This window comes from Danio rerio, chromosome 8, assembly GCF_049306965.1.
Source record: "Danio rerio strain Tuebingen ecotype United States chromosome 8, GRCz12tu, whole genome shotgun sequence".
Classification (NCBI taxonomy): domain Eukaryota; kingdom Metazoa; phylum Chordata; class Actinopteri; order Cypriniformes; family Danionidae; genus Danio; species Danio rerio.
Genome location: NC_133183.1, coordinates 56916063 through 56935513, shown reverse-complemented (window position 1 = coordinate 56935513; position 19451 = coordinate 56916063). Strand labels below are relative to the sequence as shown.

The 19451-nt window shown below is 34.6% G+C and overlaps 2 protein-coding genes and 1 long non-coding RNA gene across 5 annotated transcripts in view; 1 reads left to right on the top strand and 2 right to left on the bottom strand.

Moving 5' to 3' along the window:
• LOC141375928 (uncharacterized) overlaps positions 1-19451 on the bottom strand; it is a 386569-nt gene that overhangs the window by 1468 nt on the left and 365650 nt on the right. The window lies entirely within an intron of this gene.
• The window catches only part of ppih (peptidylprolyl isomerase H (cyclophilin H)), a 54019-nt gene continuing 35381 nt past the window's right edge, over positions 814-19451 (top strand). The window contains 2 exon segments of one of the 3 annotated variants that reach the window (NM_001009902.2): positions 814-850; positions 1019-1219. In NM_001009902.2, coding sequence (NP_001009902.2) covers positions 1154-1219 — 66 coding nt within the window. In that variant the 5' untranslated portion in view covers positions 814-850; positions 1019-1153. 3 annotated transcript variants of the gene reach the window in all.
• On the bottom strand, positions 8030-19047 carry si:dkeyp-100a1.6. The gene is made up of 2 exons (XM_005167287.6): positions 18957-19047; positions 8030-9983 (listed from the first exon to the last, which is right to left on the bottom strand). Exon 2 carries the CDS (start codon positions 9965-9967, stop codon positions 8933-8935), a length of 1035 nt encoding a protein of 344 aa, XP_005167344.1. The 5' UTR covers positions 9968-9983; positions 18957-19047; the 3' UTR covers positions 8030-8932.

Here is a 19451-nt window from a genome sequence, read left to right as displayed (position 1 = left end):
CAATTTATATTTATAAATACATTGGTCCATTTTAAATTATTATATATAACTGTATCACCTGTTGTAATATTTCTAATATATTCATTAGTTTTCTTTGTTTAATAATATCAAGATCTCCTAAAAAAAGGTTATCTTTAACATATTTCCTTCTAAAGATTTATTTCCATACGCTCTTATAAAATGAAGAAGCTGTTGAGAGATGACATCAAATACAATAGCATACTCTTTTGGAGTATCTGGAAAACCAAATTTATCTAAAAAAATCACTGTAAGATAATAAATCGAGGAAAATAGTTTTTATTTAATTAATTTACTTATTCTGCTAACAAAATTTCACATTTATAAATGTAAATAAGATAGCGAATTTTAAGGTATTGATGGCTGAATTATGCTTATATATTAGCAGTGTCAGAGACTCTCTAAATAAGAAAGCCCTACACACTTTAAAACTTTGTGAATTCTACAATGTATTTATTTGATTACTACATATGTACATTCTGTGTATTTGTATTTGATTTATACTTACCCACTGGCATGTATATTTTTGTGCTGTTAAAATGTCCCCCACAGTCCAAAGACAAGCGCTATAAGTGAATTGAATAGACTAAATTGTAGTGTGTGTGATTGTTAGTGTGTATGGATGTTTCCCAGTACTTGGTTGCAGCTGTAAGGGCATCCGCTTCGTAAAACATATGCTGGATGAGTTGGCGGTTCATTCCGCTGTTGTGACCCCTGATTAATAAAGGGAGTAAGCCGAAAGAGAATGAATGAATGACTACGAACTTACTAGAATAACGGTTACAAGAGGTTTGGGGAATGCATGAAGAGATACTGGTCACGTGTTATTAACGTACTTTACTTAGATTATTTAAATAAATATAAGGCTGTTGACTGTATAAAAAATAGTTTGGGGATCGCTTTATAATCCACATAGCAATTGTTTTAACTAATAGACGTAAACAATACCTTTTTTATGGTTTCAAAATGATTCGTAATTGTCCCTCGGTTGTTTCCGTAGAAAGTCCTCCTGCTTGCTGTAGCGACGTCATGGTCGAGCAGGTTTGAACCGTTGTATGAAACTCATGCTGTGGAAATTGGACACATTCAAAGCAAACATTTCTGCTGTCTGAAGCGATAAAAGCCTGAAACAGCCATGAACGTTCAGCCGTCAAATCCCAACAACCCCATTGTGTTCTTCGACGTCAGCATCGGAGGGCAAGTAAGTTTAAATGCCACTGGTTTACTGATTAGCTCATCTGCTAACTTTAATTGACACACTGAACGCTTGCTCATGGTCTAAAGAAACGGAAAGTCTGGACAAATGAACTTTATTTATTTATTTTTAAAAAAGGTATTTTTTAATAAGATTTAAAAAAATATTACTTCTGGAGAGGTCCAATATATGTAAAGAGTGAGGTTAATGTTGGTGTTTATTTTCTCACATTTGGACTTTCTTTATTAATAACGTGTGTGTGTATATATATATATATATATATATATATATATATATATATATATATATATATATATATATATATATATATAGAAAAATATTATTTGCAAATTCTAAATAGTGAATCATTATTAGCAGCCAATGAATGTCAAAGTATTTAATTGTTGACAGTCAAATAAATAGTGTTAATGGTCTGTTCAGGTCATGCTTACATGTAAGTTCAAATTGAATATTCAAAGTACCATGGTAAGCATATAGTAGGAATATATAATATAATATAGGGAGCGTGTCACAAGTCACTAAAGAACAAATTAACTTTCTTTTCTTCACAAAGTCCTTTTTATAAGATATATTTATAAAAAAGTTATTTATTTATTCTCGAGAGGTTCAGTATATGTAAAGAGTGAGGTAAAGTTAGTTTTATATTCTCACATTTAGACTCTCCTTGAGAGAATATAGTTTTAGGAAAGTATTCTTTGCACATTATATAGAAATCATATTAGCGGCCAATGAATGTTAAAGTATATCATTGTTGACAGTCAAATAAATAGTGCTAACGTTGTGTTCAAGTAGGCATGGGATTCTGACGGTATGATAACCTTGGATGTTTTCATTTTTGAAGACAATATATTTTATTTTGAAAAAACATTTAAAATATTTTGGAACTGTAAATAAACATGTCAGGTTAAATAAATTATTGACTTCTGTTGTCTTCATTTGTTTAAAAAACATTTAAAACAATTTAAAACATCTTTTCTGCTGGAAATACTGTTGTTCTAAAAACAAAAAAAAAAAAAAAAGCGTAAATTAAACAATTTAAAACGATTATAGTCCTATGCCTATGTTCAAGTCATGCTTACATGTGAGATCACACCGAATATTCAAAGTACCATGGTAAACAATATAGGAACATGTCACAAGTTGTCACTAAATTAGTATGCAAAATATAAAACCAACTGTACCTCAATTATGTAAAGCTGGCAGATATGAAAATAAATATAAACTACATGGATTTTTACTTTTTTTTTTTTTTTTTTTGATGTGCTGTAATAAATTTGAACGTGCCTTTTTTTCTTATTTACCAAGTGTACGTAGACATTACATGAAACACGAAACAAGATCATGAATATTTACCCTAAAGTTTTGGCAAAGTCATTGAAAAGTCATGGAATTTCAGTATGAACCCTGAATATAGACACCGTGTCAAAAGTTGTCACTTCAAAAATGTGCAAATATAGTCAACTTTACCTCAATACATGATTGTATTACATTCAAAATCATGAAAGTTAAGGTTATTAGTTAACACGACTTTTAGTTACTAATGATTATTATGAACTAATAACTAATTACTCGAGACAGTAGGTACTTATGTCGCCTCACAGCAAGAATGTCGCTGGTTCGAGCCTTGACTAGGTCAGTTGGCATTTCTGTGTGGAGTTCGCATGTTCTCTCCATGTTCGTGTGAGGCTCCTCCAGGTGGTCCAGTTTCCCCCACAGTCCAAAGACATGTGGTACAGGTGAATTGGGTAAGCTAAATTGTCCATAGTGTATGTGTATGAATGGGTGTGTGTGGTTGTTTCCCAGTGATGGGTTACAGCTGGAAAGGCATTTGCTGTGGAAAACATATGCTGGATAAGCTGGCAGTTCATTCCGCTTTGGCGATCCCTGAATAATAAAGGGACTAAGCTGAAAATAAATGAATGAATTACTCATTACTTTATAAGTTAGACCTTAACGTTTATCATAAATATAACAGTAGTGTCCATGGAGAACATTTCAGGATCGAATCTTATAACTTGCTTGCTTATTATAATACTAATATTGATATTTTGTGCCTGACGATCAGGTGTCGTGGTCTTGACCAGTGGTTCTCAAAGTGGGGGTCGGGACCCCCCGAGAGGTTGCGGGACAATGAAGGGGGGTTGCCTGGTGATTTCCAAAAATCTAATTGTTTTTATTAAACCATAAGAATTACCATATTTTATCCATAAACTACAAAAAAAAATGTCGTTTATAGTTACTATATGATATATAGTTACTATAGCAGCTTATAGTTACCAGTAGGGTTGTAACGGTATGAATTTTTTACGGTATGATAATCGTCTAAAACAATACCACGGTTTGACGGTTTCGCGGTATATGGTATGTTACAAATGTTACAAAATAATAGAACAGTGAAGCAAATTTTACTTTTTCCAAATAATATATATTTTAGTTACTATAAACAACACCACTTACAATGAACAAATAAAAAAATAAGAAAATAATAAATTATGTGTCAAAGTCCAAATAAAGTCCAAATAAACATGGTGCAAATCCTCAGTAAAAAAATAGATATAAATATTTACTATACTATAAATAGTTACATAACGAAACTAGATTCAATATGGAATATCCTTAGGTTTTATGTGCCAGCATGGATATGGTTGTCTGTGGATATGGATTTGGATATGGTTGTCTGCAATGCAGACAAGCAGCTGCACCTTCATTTGCGTCTTTTGAAAACAGCAAGAGCAGCAGTTCGTCTTTGCTGTGTCACTGTTTTGTCATGTTTCTGTGCTGCTGTGCATGCAAAAGTACTTAGTATGAGAATTATTTCATGCAAAACTTTTTTTTTTTGCGTTTTATTTAGCCACGCATAAATGTATGCCTATCTCTCATTCCGTGTTGTTCAAAAAGCTCATTGTTTGGTCCACAAACAAAAGCGAAACCTATGCTTATTGGTTGTGATATAGCGAGTTTGAACCAATCTGGGCATGGAGGAGGGATAATGCATCAATGTATCATGTCTGGTTTGTCCGGAGACACAGTGACGAGTGTTTCTTTGTCAAATCAGCGTCATCAAATTTTGATGACGTAACCGCACTGATTCCGGAGCCTCTGAAAGTCCGCGGATGTTATGTGTACAGCACTGGAAAGCTGAGATTCTCTTCTTTATGCCAATCTTTGAATGGTATGAATCGGATCAGCGGATCAAAAGTTATTAAACATTTAAAAGCAATACTTATTTTTAGCTGCGGACGGCTGTCTCGGTCTTTAAGGGTTAAAACCGTTGATATGCAATTGTTCATGGTATGATAATCGTGCACGTTCAAATCGTGGTAGACCGTCATACCGGTATATTGTTACAACCCTAGTTACCAGTTCTATTGGATTGCGACCCCTGAGGTAATTACATTATATTTGATATAATTATTTTATAATACCAGGTTAAACTTTCTGGCACATTTACAGAACTGACATACATTTAAAAAAATTAAACGAAGAATAGACTTGGGTCTGTTGGTGTGCGAGCGCTGTTGCATGCAAAGTTTCTGTATTTATAATCGCCTCAGAGGATATTGGGGGTCGCCAGTCACTGGCATTATTTTGAGGGTCTCGGGCAGAAAAGTTTGGGAACCCCCTTGACCTTCGACTACCAGCCGTTCCACAATACACCGGCCTCTTACGGCTCCCCCTGCAGGTGGTTGGCCTGCATTAGGATGGTCTTGCGTCGCTCCTTCAGGCTGAGCCCTGCCAGGTTCTGTGGGGTAAAACCCAAAGACTGTAGAATACTCAAGACATGTTACTCGTATACTTTTGAATGGGGAGAAGTGTAATTGTCAATATGGGGAATGAAGCCCCGCCTTCTAGTACAGAAGCCAATCAGCGATCGCTATATGGTGAATAAAGCCCGCCTTCTAGTACATTAGCTAATCAGCGATCGCTATAGAATGGCAATTCTCCAGGGGAGGGCTTGGACTAGAAGTGAGTTTCTGCGGATTTTGTGTGATACAGAAATGTAACCAAATAGACAGTTGTTGTTTAATCTTATTGGTTTTCATAATATGTAATGTAATCGTAATCTTGGCAAGTAGTTTTGGAGAGTTTGATGTTTTACTATTCAAACAGAATGCTCAACTGGTGTTTCAAAGATGGCTGCCAAGTGAAATGACTTGCCTTAAAGGGACTTTGTAAAACCCAGCCACTAGGCGCTCGCATACGAGCCCCATTCCTAGGCTTGTCTCCACGGTAGGACAAGATCTCGGATGGAAGATCTCTGGCCAAAATGAATTTTCTTCACTTAAAACTGCTTTAAAACTTTAAACTACTTTTAACTTAAAACTGCTTTAAAACTTTCAGTCCAAGCTTTCTCAAGCCAGCCTAAAGTTTGTCTCGACGAACTTTAATAATCTAGTTTAAAATACTGTAGTTATTTCCTTAATTTGTCTTGACAACTGACAACTTTATTGGTATATAAATTAGTCTTTTTTTTTTGGTGCTGTTAAAACCACCATATCAAACCTGGAATTATTTTATAAAATTGTTGTAAATCACATTTTAGTGCGCAAATAATTTGATCAGATAAATCGCTATTAGATTTTTTTATTTCTCCAAATTGTACAGCCGTCGGACCAAAAGGTTCTTTGTCCAATCCAAATGTCTTTTCTGCCTGCTAAAATAAGTATTTGCATTAAGCTCTGCTGATCTTGTTTGCACAAACACGGATATGTCATCGAACAAGGCGAACAACAACCAAACATTCCTTCAACAAATGCCAGAGGCAAGAGCGTTATAAAACAATGTAATCTGACGCTTTTTTTCTCTCTCTTTTGTTGACATTTGAAGATCAGGTCCGTCTGTATGTGTGTGTGCTAATGTGTTTGGAGGATGCTTTACAGAGTAGTCATGCAGGTAGGGCAGGATTTTTGGTTTTCAATGCTAACTAACTTTTGCTAGCCTCTGCCAATTTGTCCACCTCTACCTTTAAAGTGTTAGTTCACCCAAAAATTAGGCCCAATCACAGTTCCAGCCCTTAACCCTTCACCTTGTTCCCTAGTTTTACTTACACATGAAGGGGTGTCTATGGATGCAACGATTATAGATTTTGGTTATACGATTACAGTCTGAGGAATAACCATAATTTTTATGCATTCATTAATTTCAAAAAACTTATTGCTGCTCAGTAACCAATTAATACAGCACAAGATATTAATAAAAAACAAACAATAGTCAATTCCTCTTTTGACTTAAAAGTAAAAATAAACAGTTTTGGCATTTAAACATAAGTTATAATTTTACTGTGAAAATAAATGACAGAACAATCAATGAAATCAATCAATAAATTAAATAATTTTATTTGTATAATGTAAATCTGAGCTACATATAAGCTAAGTATTTCTCTTTTAAAGAGTACAAATGTAGTGAAAAATTGCTGAACCTGTTTGAGAGGCACTTTTGATCAACTATAATACAAAATTCTTTGGTATTTTTCTTTTTTTTTTTTTTTTTTTTTCCTCTTTGGAGTAGAAACGTGCGTATATTTCATACCAAGTATGAAGCTGACCAGTCCAGTTCTTGCCGTGCGCTTCCATTGGAAATAACGAACTTGCTCAAAAACGAGATATGTGAACGGCCCTCAGTTAAGACCCTCTGCCATAGTTAAAACCAGCCTTTAATCTGGTGTGTATGCGTATTAGCCGCTGTGTACAAGCTCTGAACTTTAAACTAGCGCTCAATTGACGTAACATAACTTTTAGTTGCAGCAGTTTTGTTCAGTGCAGAAACATGTTGTTGAGAAGCTTTTACAGTAATTAACCGTGACAAGTTAAAGCGCTGTTAATAGTGAAATCGGTTAATCAGTCGATAATGTTGCATGTGAAGCAATGAAGGCATCATTAGTCTGGATGGTGGGAACCCTTGTGTCAATGGAGGAAGAAGAAGCTCTCAGATTTCAATTAAAATATCTCTGTTTGTATTCTGAAGATGAACAAAAGTCTCATGGGTTTTGAATGACATGTAGGTGGGTAATTAATGGCATAATTGACATTTTTGTATGTACTAATACTTCAAGATGCTGTCTTTGTTACCAGTAGACAGCTTGACTGCTCACTATACATTTTAGAGCAGAGCTTGAGCATATTTGGGAAAGGAAGAAAGTCATTTCACAAGTTTGTTAGTTTATTTCGACTGCATTTTGTCTGACATCTTGTTTTTTAAAAGTTGGACGAGTGCATGTGCAGGTTCACATCTGTTTTATTTTTTATACTGACTGCCCCACATAGTTTTTGTCAAATGTAGACAGCATGAAAATTACAAGCAAACAAGTATATATATATATATATATATATATATATATATATATATATATATATATATATATATATATATGTATATATGTATATAAGCGTGTGTATATAAAATAGTCAAGGTTTTTTATGTTACCTTATAGCAGCACTTTCTGGTCTTATACCTACATGAAGTAAACAAACTCACAATTCGATTTAAACTAAAAAAAAAAGGTACAAACATAGCAGGATTATATACTCAAAATGAACATTTTCTCACCGTTTACTCACACTAGAGTGGTTCTAAACATTTGCGAATGTCTTTCTTCTGTTAAACGCAAAACAATAAAAAGCTATTCTGAAGAACATCGGGAAAAAGCAGCCATTGACATCCATAATAGAAACAAAAAATACTGTATCTAAATGGATTCGGCTTTCCAACACTCTTCAATATCTATCGTTGTGTTCAACAAGAGAGAAATTTTAACATGTTTGAAAAAAACAGATGATGAGTAAATGATGACATCAGTTTTAGTTTTGGGTGAACTATTCCTTTAATATACCCTAACTAACACATTTTTTATATATACAAACAAGCAGGGGCTTTGGTAGTGTGGCCCTGGCAATTTAGGGGCCCTGTGATGTGACCCTGGTCTTTTTGACCCTTCTAATTGCCCTCATTTAGTCCCAACCTCACCCACCCCTCTCTTCACTTTCGACGCTCGTCAATGCCCCCTTCCTGCTCTTCGCTTTCGACGATCATTAACGTCTGCCTCCCCGCTCTTCACTTTCAACAAACATCATCGCCCCCTTCCCTGCTCTTCACTTTCAGTGATCGTCTACACCCCCCTTCCTGCTCTTCACTTTGGACGATCGTTAACGTCCGCCTCCCCTCTCTTTACTTTCAACAAACATTATCACCCCTTTCCTGCTCTTCACTTTCGACAATCGTTAACGTCTGCCTCCCCTCTCTTTACTTTCGGCAAACATCATCCCCCCTTTCCCGCTCTTCCCTTTCGACAATCGTTAACGTCCGCCTCCCCTCTCTTTACTTTCGACAAACATTATCACCCCTTTCCTGCTCTTCACTTTCGACGATCGTCAACGTCCCCCCCCGCTCTTTCTTTCGACGATTATGAATGCCTCCCCTCCTTGTTCTTCACTTTAGACAATCGTCAACTCGCCCTTCCCCGCTCTTCACTATCAACGATCATCAACGCCTCCCCTTCCCGCTCTTCACTTTAACAATTGTCAATGTCCCCTTCCCCATTCTTCAATTTCAACAATCGTCAACCATTCCCCCTATTCCTCCTGCTCCCCGATCTTCATCTTCGACTGTGTACTGAGGGGCTCACTTAAAACATTTGTGGGTCCAAATTTGCTGCCGATGCACCTACATCCAAATATCATGCAAGCTTTAAATGGCTTTCAACTAGACATTTTGGATAGTTACGTATAAACTTGTTTTGTCCACAGTTACTGGCGTTTCATAGCTTAAGTGCCAGTAGATTTTCCAAAAGCAGGTGTCGTCTGGGAATTTGGTGAAAGGTCCAATCTTGTCACTCCTCAACCAAAACGCAATGCCAACCATTAGACTGTTGGCACAAGCCATCCATAGAAGGTTGACGCTGGCATAAGCTGGCACTGCGAAATCCACCAGTACACATGTAACAGATATTAACAAGTACGGCACCCAGTTCATTGCAAACCCTAGAGTTAAACTCGCAAAGAGTGGAGGGGAAGTTTCTAGTATTTCCGAATTTCCACTTTCCTCAATCTGGCTATAGTCTTGATCTGAGAGAAATGAAAGGTTTTCCAGCTTCGCCAGTTGATTGGCTCTACTGACCCATCCAATCAGCTTCTTCAGATGAAGCAGAAGTATGAGGATCATCACAGTTAATACGTACATGCTAAACTGAAACACTACAGTAGATCCGTGAACGCGACACACTACTAGCTTCAAATTGTCTTTGTAAATCTCTGTAGGTTGCGTGTTGGTGCTTTGGCACGTGTAGACGATCACTAATGCCCACAAAAGCACAGCGAACAAACAGTAACTGACAACTCTGCGTCGAGAGCAGTAGGTTATGTCTAGGTTTGGGTAACTGGCATAGTCAAACACCCCGCCGATGAGAATTGGTAGAGGGAGCAGGGCGTAGATGGTGGATCCGTGAGCCAGGATAAAGCACATTGAAGTGGAGGTGGGCAGGTTCTCTCTGAGGATCCATGCGCTGGAGACGGCGCAGACCAGTAGGACGTCCGCCACGTACATGGAGACACTGCAGATCCCTAGGAGGGACTTGAGAATGCTTCTCCTCCAGAAGTACAACACGAACGTGTTTAAAGCCACTTTGGTGCAAAGAATGAGGAGGTACTGCAGGGTCTCGTCATGGTGAAAGTTCTCATTTGTCCCTGGTGACCAGACAATAGCCATCATCACGGCTGGTGGCGTGTGCTGATTCAACATTTGGTCTCGGTTCCACCTGAAAACACAGAAGGATCAAATGATTAGTGGAAGGGAGATGTACTTTATTACCTTTGTCTAACAGTAGGGGGGTGTTTCGTTGGATGTAGCTTGCTAGACAACCATCAACCACTGTAACTCTGATACAGTTTTATTTATGGAGAAATTTACAAAGCACTGCAGTGTTTTGGTGTTCTGCGTTTGTTTAGCATAATTTGTCTTACAAAAATGTGGATATTTCATACTAGCTAAAGCTGATCAGTCAGTTCTCGTCATGTATCTCACGGGATTCATTCAATTGGGTGCATCTGGAAGGTCCAAGCGCCTCACTCATTGTCATACCCCACGGCTAGGGATGTAACGATTCACCTGACTCACCTTCCGATACAATTCATGAGACTAATCTCAGGATAAATGATTTTGTCACAATTTTTTTTTTTTTGCTAAATTATTTGAGAAAAAAAATTCAGGTTTAATTTTAAGAACCTTTTCATTTTTCTCAAATGTTGCACGATTTACTTAAAAAAAATTAAATTTTTGCTGCAATTACTAAATTTCAATTTTAAATCAAAATCCAAATAAAAAGTAACTAATACAAACTAAAGACTTTAATATAAGCAAACTTGAAATTTTGATTGTTCAACAAGCGGATGAGAATTAATTAACTAAATAAGACTGAGCAAATATAAGCAGACAATTTTCAAATATTTACACAAAATTGAATTAAATTCAATTAAATGTAAAATATGCAAGGTGTTAGTTTAAATTTAGTATCAATGTTTAGCCTAAAAAAATTAGCCTATTTCAAGATGAACATCTTTCATTCTGATTAAATGTCTGCATATTTGCTGTGGAATGTTTAGTTGGTGAAAGGTTATTTATTAGATAAGGCTTTGCAAGCTTGTCTTCCTGTAAATCTGTATTGCCGCCTTAAAGTTTCACTTCATCAGCAGTGTTTATTTCTGCCTTCAAAAGGTGTTTAAATGAATTATACTTTGATGATTTTTATTTTATTATGCAAAAATCACTTTTATAAGGGGTTTAAACACAGCTGTGTGGCAGCAGTCTGTGAATATAACCAGCTTCTAATAGTAAATTTAAAAGAAAATATTAGTTTCATTTTTTATAATCACACTTGATAAAAACAGTCTGCAGAAAAACTTTGATTGACATTCTCCCTTTTACATGTGATCACATGGGGAAAGCCCCGCCCACTTGTGACTAGTCTCTACCACATTAGCATAGGACGTTAGTCCTGTTTTTGAACCTGCCAGCAGAAGTCAATGATTCATTTGAATTATTTAGCCTGACATGTTTACTGCTCCAAAATATTTTAAAAGATTCTCAAAATAAAATATATTGTGTTCAAAGGGGGAAAAAGTGTTTGTTTTTACCAGACATTGAAAAAGAATATATATTAGAGCAATAATCATGTTACCTTCAAACTGTGATATTTTTATCCAAGGTTATCATAATGTCAGAATTTCATATCAGCTCATGCCTACCAGTTCATTAAGGTAGCGTTCAGAAAAAACGAAACACCTGTGAAGAAACTCGACATGCAGGGGAACATAAAAACTGCCAGCTAGCCTGTCAGAGGTGTTATTGCAGAGCAACACAAACAGCACGCAGAAGTTTAAATGCTCAGCTACGTGCAATTAGGGATGCAACGATTATAGATTTTGGTTGTACGATTTTAGTGTAAGAAATTTTCACGGTTATCACGATTATTATGCATTCATTAGTTTTCAAACCCCACTAGTTTAAATAAGATGAAAACTCCTTATATTTTATAGTGTTATTATTGCTGCTCAGTAAGTAATTAATACAGCACAAAATAATATAAGAAACAAACAATAGTAAATTTTCTCTTTGTGCTTAAAGTAAGTGAATGTTTTTGACATTTGAACAGAAATAATTTACACTACTTAAATGACAGAACAATAAATAAATAAAAATAAGAATAAAAAAAAAATAACAACAGTATTTGTCTAATGCAGGGCTTGAAATTGCCTGTGCTACCAACTATAAAAATGTAGGAGCACCAGAAAAAATTTAGGAACACCCGCCAAAAATAATGAGCACCACTGCAACTTGTACATTAACGGATTTGTTGTATTTGAAAACAACATCAATTTGGACTAACAAACCAGAAACAAATATCTAACTAATGCTGTGATGACTTGATATTTGCGCAATAATTCCAAAATGAATGTCTAATAATTTGCATCCAAAAAAAATTAAGCAATGCAGTAAGAAATGTATATTTTGGACTATTGATTTTATATGCATGTCAATTTAATAAACAGAAAGAATGGACAAAAGATAGAAAGAAAAGTCTTACTTCTGTGCCTTTTTAAAAGTTTTGGTTTGGGTCATTTTAAATGCTCAGTCTTGTTATGCTCTGATTTTTATCTCTCGGTGTTTGTGAAAAAAGCCGGCGAGTCAGCCGGCACGTATAAGCATGGCAGAGCAGGATTCTCACGATGACCACCAGCACAATACTGTTGTCATGAGCAGCAGATTCAGTTTAGACCCCTCCGACGGTCTTCAATTTTATCCGTGACACCCCATCCGTGCAGAAACACGGTGTTGAGAAGCCTTTACGATAAATTAACCTTGACGAATTAAAGCGTGGTTAATAGTAAAACCCTACGTGCAATAGTGCAATGCACATCACTTGATGCAGAAGTATAAACCAGCCTTTAGTGATGCAAGCAGATGGTTTGACTGTAAAATGAGAAAGACTGTAGGGCTGCACGATATTGGGATAGAAATGGCATTGAAGTATTACATTTCTCTGCTATATCTATATTGTGATATGCGAAATACAGATGGCTTGAATGATAACTTTTATTTGTGAAGAATTCATTATTTCGTAATAATTTTGCATGGGAGTGCATCTGTATAAATCATTATACTCAAACAGTTGTTGGGTTGTTGTAACCCAATGTTGGGTAAACTCAATGTTAATAATTTCCTGTAGAATCTACAGTAACTTACTGGCAGCAGTTTGCCAGTAAGTTACTGTAAATCAATTACAGCAAAAATACTGTATTTACATGTAAAGCACCATTTATCTCACTGTGTATGTGTTTTCACAACTGTTTGTAAATCTTTATTGTAAAATATACAGTAATTTACACAACTTTAAAATACAGTATCATACTAAATAACTCTCCTACAGTAAAATACAGCTCATATTACAGTTAAATACTGTGTCATTTACAAAAATTATTAACTGTGCTTCCATGGGGTTAAAAAAAACCTGGTTGGGTTACAAAACCACATATTTGGATAAGTTAAATTTAACTATTATCTGGATACAAATAAGGAAACAAAACAGGGTTTTATATTTGTTCCTGGAAAGTTTTAAAGGTAGAGATGCAAATGTTGAAAAATCTGATGTAAAATGACACCTTTTGCAGTCTTTACTATACAAATGAAATGTAATTCAACGTTGTTAGAGCTACAGAAGTTACAGTTTAAGTTTACTTAATTCCTTCATGTTATCCCAACACAGTGATTTTGTGTATTTTTTACAGTGTATGTTTAACAATAAAACACGTGCAAATTGTGAAGGTTAATAATTCCACAACGGCTAAACTTTGCGTTTAAACTAAGTCTTGTCACCTATCCAAGTTTTAGGAACAACAAATAATAGCTTGACTTCTATGATCATTTGGTATCAGCTTATATGAAAGGCAAAGGCCTCTAGATTACGCTTATTTTACCAAAATATAATATGGTCATGCCTTGATTTCTAATGATTTAATTAGGGCAGTAAGGTCTGACTTTGCTGAGACAAAAGTCTTGTCAATTAACAGAAATAATGTCCAGTATAGAATATGGGTCACACTTTACAATAAGGTTCATTAGTTAATGTTAATTAATGCATTTACTAACATGAACAAACAATGAACAATACATTTACTACTGTTAGTTAACGTTAGTTAATGAAAATACAGTAATTCATTGTTAGTTCATGTGTACTCATGATGCATTAACTAATGTTAACAAGCATGGACTTGGATGTTAATAATGCATTAGTAAATGTTCAGTTATGATTAATAAATGCTGTACATGTGTTGTTCATGATAAGTTCATGTTAGTAAATGCATTAACTAATGAACCTTATTGTAAAGTGTTACCAGAATATGAAGTCATGCTGCAGTGGAGAAAGAATTAATATTGTGTATGACTCCCATGAGCTTGGAGGACTGCATCCATACATCTCTGCAATGACTCAAATCACTTATTAATAAATATTAATAATGTCATCTGGAATGGCAAAGAAAGCATTCTTGCAGGACTCCCAGAGTTCATCAAGATTCTTTGAATTCATCTTTAATGCCTACTTCCCAGACATGCTCAATAATGTTTATGCCTGGTTACTGGGCTGGCCAATCCTTGAGCACCTTGACCTTCCTTGCTTTCAGGAACGTTGATGTGACAATTGCAAATGTACACATTATGATATTGATGCTGGTACTGAGTCCAAATTAAACCACAATTTCACTTGAATTTTCTGTAAAGTTTTACCATGTGGAAGTTAAGATATTTCCTTTCCAGCCTGTTCACATTTGAAATGTAGACTTTTTTTATTTTATTTTTTTTACACTTTAGGCCATTTCTAATTCAGTTCCGAGTAATATAATTTCATTTGTGTGACTTTATGAAACTCATAAGTGAACAAAGGAGTTTGCATGTTCTCTCCGTGTTGGCGTGGGTTTCTGTGTGATCTGGTTTCCCCCACACCACACAAAGACATGCCCCACACAAAGACATGCACCGTAGGTTAATTGAATAAACTAAATTGGCCTTAGTGTATGTGTGTGAATGCAAGAATCTATTGGTGTTTCCCAGTGCGGGGTTGCGGCTGGAAGGGCAGCTACTGCATATATGCTGGATAAATTGGCGGTTCATTCCGCTGTGGTGAACCCTAATGAATAAAGAGACTAAGCGAAAAAAAAAGAATGAATGAATAAGTTAAAAACATCTATTGCTAATAACACACACACACACACACACACACACACACACACACACACACACACACACACACACACACATATATATAAATGTGTGTGGATTTCATAGTTAATCATGGGTCAGGGGTCACCAAACTTGTTCCTGGAGGGCGGGTGTCCTGCAGATTTTAGCTCCAACCCTAATCAAACACACCTGAACAAGCTAATCAAGGTCTTACTAGGTATACTTAAAACATCCAGGCAGGTGTGTTGACGCAAGTTGGAGCTAAACATTGCAGGGACCCCTCCAGGACCGAGACTGGTGACCCCTGGTTTAAGTAGTCAATTTAATCTATTACAAAAAAGAATTGAATACATTTGGAATAATGAACGCTTTATTTAAAAAAATAGGATAAAAGTAACGCATCACTTCTTGTCTTTACAACATTTATTTAATTGTATTTGCTATTATATTTATTTTTAATTAAGCAATATGCAGCTTGTATTTACCTGTTATCCTGTAATAATATTATAATGTTAGTTATAATATTATAATGTTAGTCAATGTAATTTCTATTTCTGTCATTGCTTAAACTCCGAATATAGTACAGTTACTGCAATATGTGTGTATAAATAAATATAATCCTGTGGATAATCTTTTTCTTTTTTAAATATTTCCCAAACGATGCTTAACAGAGCAAGGAAATTTTCACTGTATGTCTGATAATATATTTTCTTCTGGAGAAAGTCTTATTTGTTTTATTTTTGCTAAAATAAAAGCAGTTTGCAATTTTTTAAAAACCATTTTAAGGTCAATTTTGAGCCCCTTTAAGCTATATTTATTTCTTGATTTTCTACAGAACAAACCATCATTATACAATAACTTATAGCCTAAGTTAAACCTTATTACCCTGGTTAAACCTTTTATTGTCACTTTAAGCTTGAACACTAGTATCTTGAAAAAGAAAATATACAGGGGGCTAATAATTCTCATTTCAACTATGGTTGTATGTAATTTAAAGAATATAGAAAAACTTAGTTATCAATTATTAAAATAATGGATAGATGCAGCCCCAAATAAAAGTAGATCAAATCAGTTAAAAGAGATTTTGATGTAGGGCTGCACAATACAGTATATTGTTTTATCATTGATATCGCAATGTGTGCAGCCATCCGCAATAGCCACATCGCTATATATGCAGTGTTGAGCTGGGATTAGAGCTAATTATATAGTTGATTATAACTAACGCAGAGTTTAATGATAAAGGAGTAACAGTTTATCATCTGCATGCGCTTTTACAGAAAGAGTTCAGCCAAAAAATTCAACTTTGCTTACTATTTTCACTTGTTTCAAATGTTTATGAGTTTCTTTTTTAAGCTATACACAAAAAGAAAATCATTTAACAACTCTTAATCGTTTCAAACAAGTGAAGGGTGAGTAAATAGTGAGTATATTTTCCTGTTTGAGTGAACTATCCCTTTTAGGCCTGTTATGTGTGAACATTCAATATTGTGTCAAGATTACATGATATGTAATGAAGACTATGCAGTGTTCTTTGTTCAATAATTGTACCTGAACACTGTTAGACTCTCCAGAAAACTGCTGTATAACTCACTTTTATCTTTGCTATATTTTATTTATCTATATTTGTATGTTATTTGTTGCATATTATTCAAGATTCACTCCCCTGTGCTTTAAAACTCAACAGTCCACTTCATCAAATGAAGAGTGTGTTAACTCAAAATTGACTGAAAGTTAATCATACTCATTTGAAAAAGTTTTGAACTCAGTGGTGAAGTTAATGAGTTAATTAAATGCCTCATTACTTAAACTTAAATGGAGTAAGTTCACAGTACTCCTATAGATTACTTTTTGCTAAATAAATATATTAAATTACACATTTTAATATATTTGTATCTGTTTTAATTTTTAACATTTTTTAATACATTTCTCTGAGTAACAGAATTATTAAAAAAAAATTGGAAAATGAAAAATATCTTATGAATTTTTACATTTCAAAACGGTAGCGAATTTGCCCAGAGTCTATCGTGGAGTTTTTTTTATTATTATTATTATATTTTTATAAATTCAAAGCAAGTTATGGCCAAATTAATTCAAAAGACCCTTTTTAATATATTCTATAGTCTTTGTTAATACTCAAAATCACCCCAGAGTGGATGAAAACCCCCAACAGTACATAAGGGTTAGGGTAAGTGGTTGCAAACAATTTTATTGGGCTGAATTTAAACAAACAAATTAAGTTGAATGTTATTTAATTTAACTTGTTTGTTTAAATTCAGCCCACCCTGTAAAAGCCAACAGTCAACTTTAACAAATGAAATGAGTGTAATTAACTTAAAATTGACTCAAAGTTAATGCTACTCATTTGAAGAGTTTTGAATTCAGCTTTGAAGGTAATGAGTTAATTAAATACCTCATTACTTTAACTTAAATAGAATAAGTTCACACTCCTATAGATTAGTTCTTTAACTCAATTTTTTTGTTGCAATCGGTTTCCTCAAACAGTTTGAGTTGCCCTAACTTATTGGGTTTTACAGTACTCAGTTGGTTTGAGTTCTCTTCATTTACTGGGTTTTACTGTGCTCAAATTGCTTCGGTTACTCAAGTGGATTAAGTTCACAGCACTCATTAGGATTAGTTTTTGAACTTAAGTGATTTGTTGCAATCAATTTCCTCAAATGGTTTAAGTTGCCTTAACTTATTGGGTTTTACAGTACTCTGTTGGTTTGAGTTCTTTTATAATCACTGTAAAAAATAATGTTACTAAAAGCGAGTAAACAAATCGCCTTAAAAGCAACAAGTTGACTTTACAAAAATAATGTAAGTAAACCCATTGTAACTTGGAACTGTTAAGCTGACTTAATTTTTATAATTATGCTTATTGTACTCACTTTTTAAAGTCAACTAATCCTTTTTTACAATTACAAACTATTTTAACAGGTCTCTTTTCAAACAATTACTGCAGTTATTACAATATTGCATATTTGGTGCTTCATTAAGTCTATAAAATCAACAATTATAGCCTGTATTAAATTTAGAAGACTTACTGGAGTCTGAAATAGCAGATTTATTTTAGTTACTGTCATTTTGCTAGATACAGAAAAGCTGAAAAAAAAATTTCAAAAATTTTATTTATTTTTATTTTTTATTATATATATAATAAATGTGTATTGGAAAAAGTGATTAGTTTAATATATTTGGAAAAAAAGCTGAAGCTGTTTAAACATCTGGTGAAATTATATTATCGCAGAAATACAAAATACCGCAATGTCAGATTTTTACAATATCGCCATATTTTGAAGATACCTGCAGACTTTAGCGCCCTCGCAAATGAAGGATCAAATGAAAATGCCGTTTTTCTATTGCACAAACCTGACAAGCAGGATTTTGTGGTTTGTCCTTTTAGTTTCTATCATTCCTACTCACAAATGCCAAACAGAAGTGCTTCTTAAAAAGAAGAATGTAAAAACATTTGTTTAAAGACGTGTTTCTCGCTGTAAGCTTGCCAAATAGAGATTTAACCCCTTCAGCAGTGCGGTACACGTGTAGGATTATTTTTATACACGTGGGAGAAGCGTCCGCACATATGTAGAACTAAACTAAATTCATAACAAGCTAGAATTTGAAACCGAAAATTCAAATTGGATTAATTCAATATTATGCAACTAAGCTGAATTAGCTTTAAATGGTTGTTCGCCTAAAAATTTCAGATTGACAATATTTACTTGCCCTCAAGCTGTTTCAAACATTTTATGAGTTTCTTTCTTCTCTCTAACATAAAAGTTGACTTTTATAGTAGAACAAACAAATACCATGGAAGTCAATGGTTACAGGTTTCCAACATTCTTCAAAATATCTTCTTTTGTGTTCAACAAGTAATAAACTCGTAAATGTTTGAAACATTTAAAGGCTACTAAATGAAAAGAAGCAAACTCCAGGTTAACACAGTCATTAAAAGATGTTCATATAACAACAGTGTTAATAAAATCCAGCGAAATACCTTCTGAAACTGTAGTTGTTGTGATCCTACACAGTCCTGCGCTTCATCAATATCAGGAGCATCTGTAACCGTATCTTGTTGGAGAGCAAATGGAGAGGTGTGTGCTTGGTTTCTGTCATAGTACATATTTAAACCACACCTATTTACCTGTAAACATGTTCTTCCTCTGGACAATAGCAAGGCGGTCCCGCTTTTTGTGGATCTGGCCCATGTGGCCTACTTTTGTTTAAATCTTTTTGCACAAATTATTTCAAGCGATACAATAGAAATGTGACTTTGTATCGCATTTATTTCAGGGTGTTCTTAGTTAAGGGATTGGTCACCCAAAAAGGAATCCTCTGTCATCATTTAGACTCCCTTGTCGCAAACCTGTTTGACATCCTTTTGTTGAACACAAAAGAAGCTCTTTCGAAGAAAGCTGCAGACCTGTAACCATTGACGTCTGTTTTTTTTCCCTATGGAAATCAATGGTTACAGGTTTTCGGTTTCTTGATG

Coding starts and splice junctions, on each gene's coding strand:
- si:dkeyp-100a1.6 (XM_005167287.6), bottom strand. CDS start 9,967: ATGTTGAATCAGCACACGCCACCAGCCGTGATGATGGCTATTGTCTGG.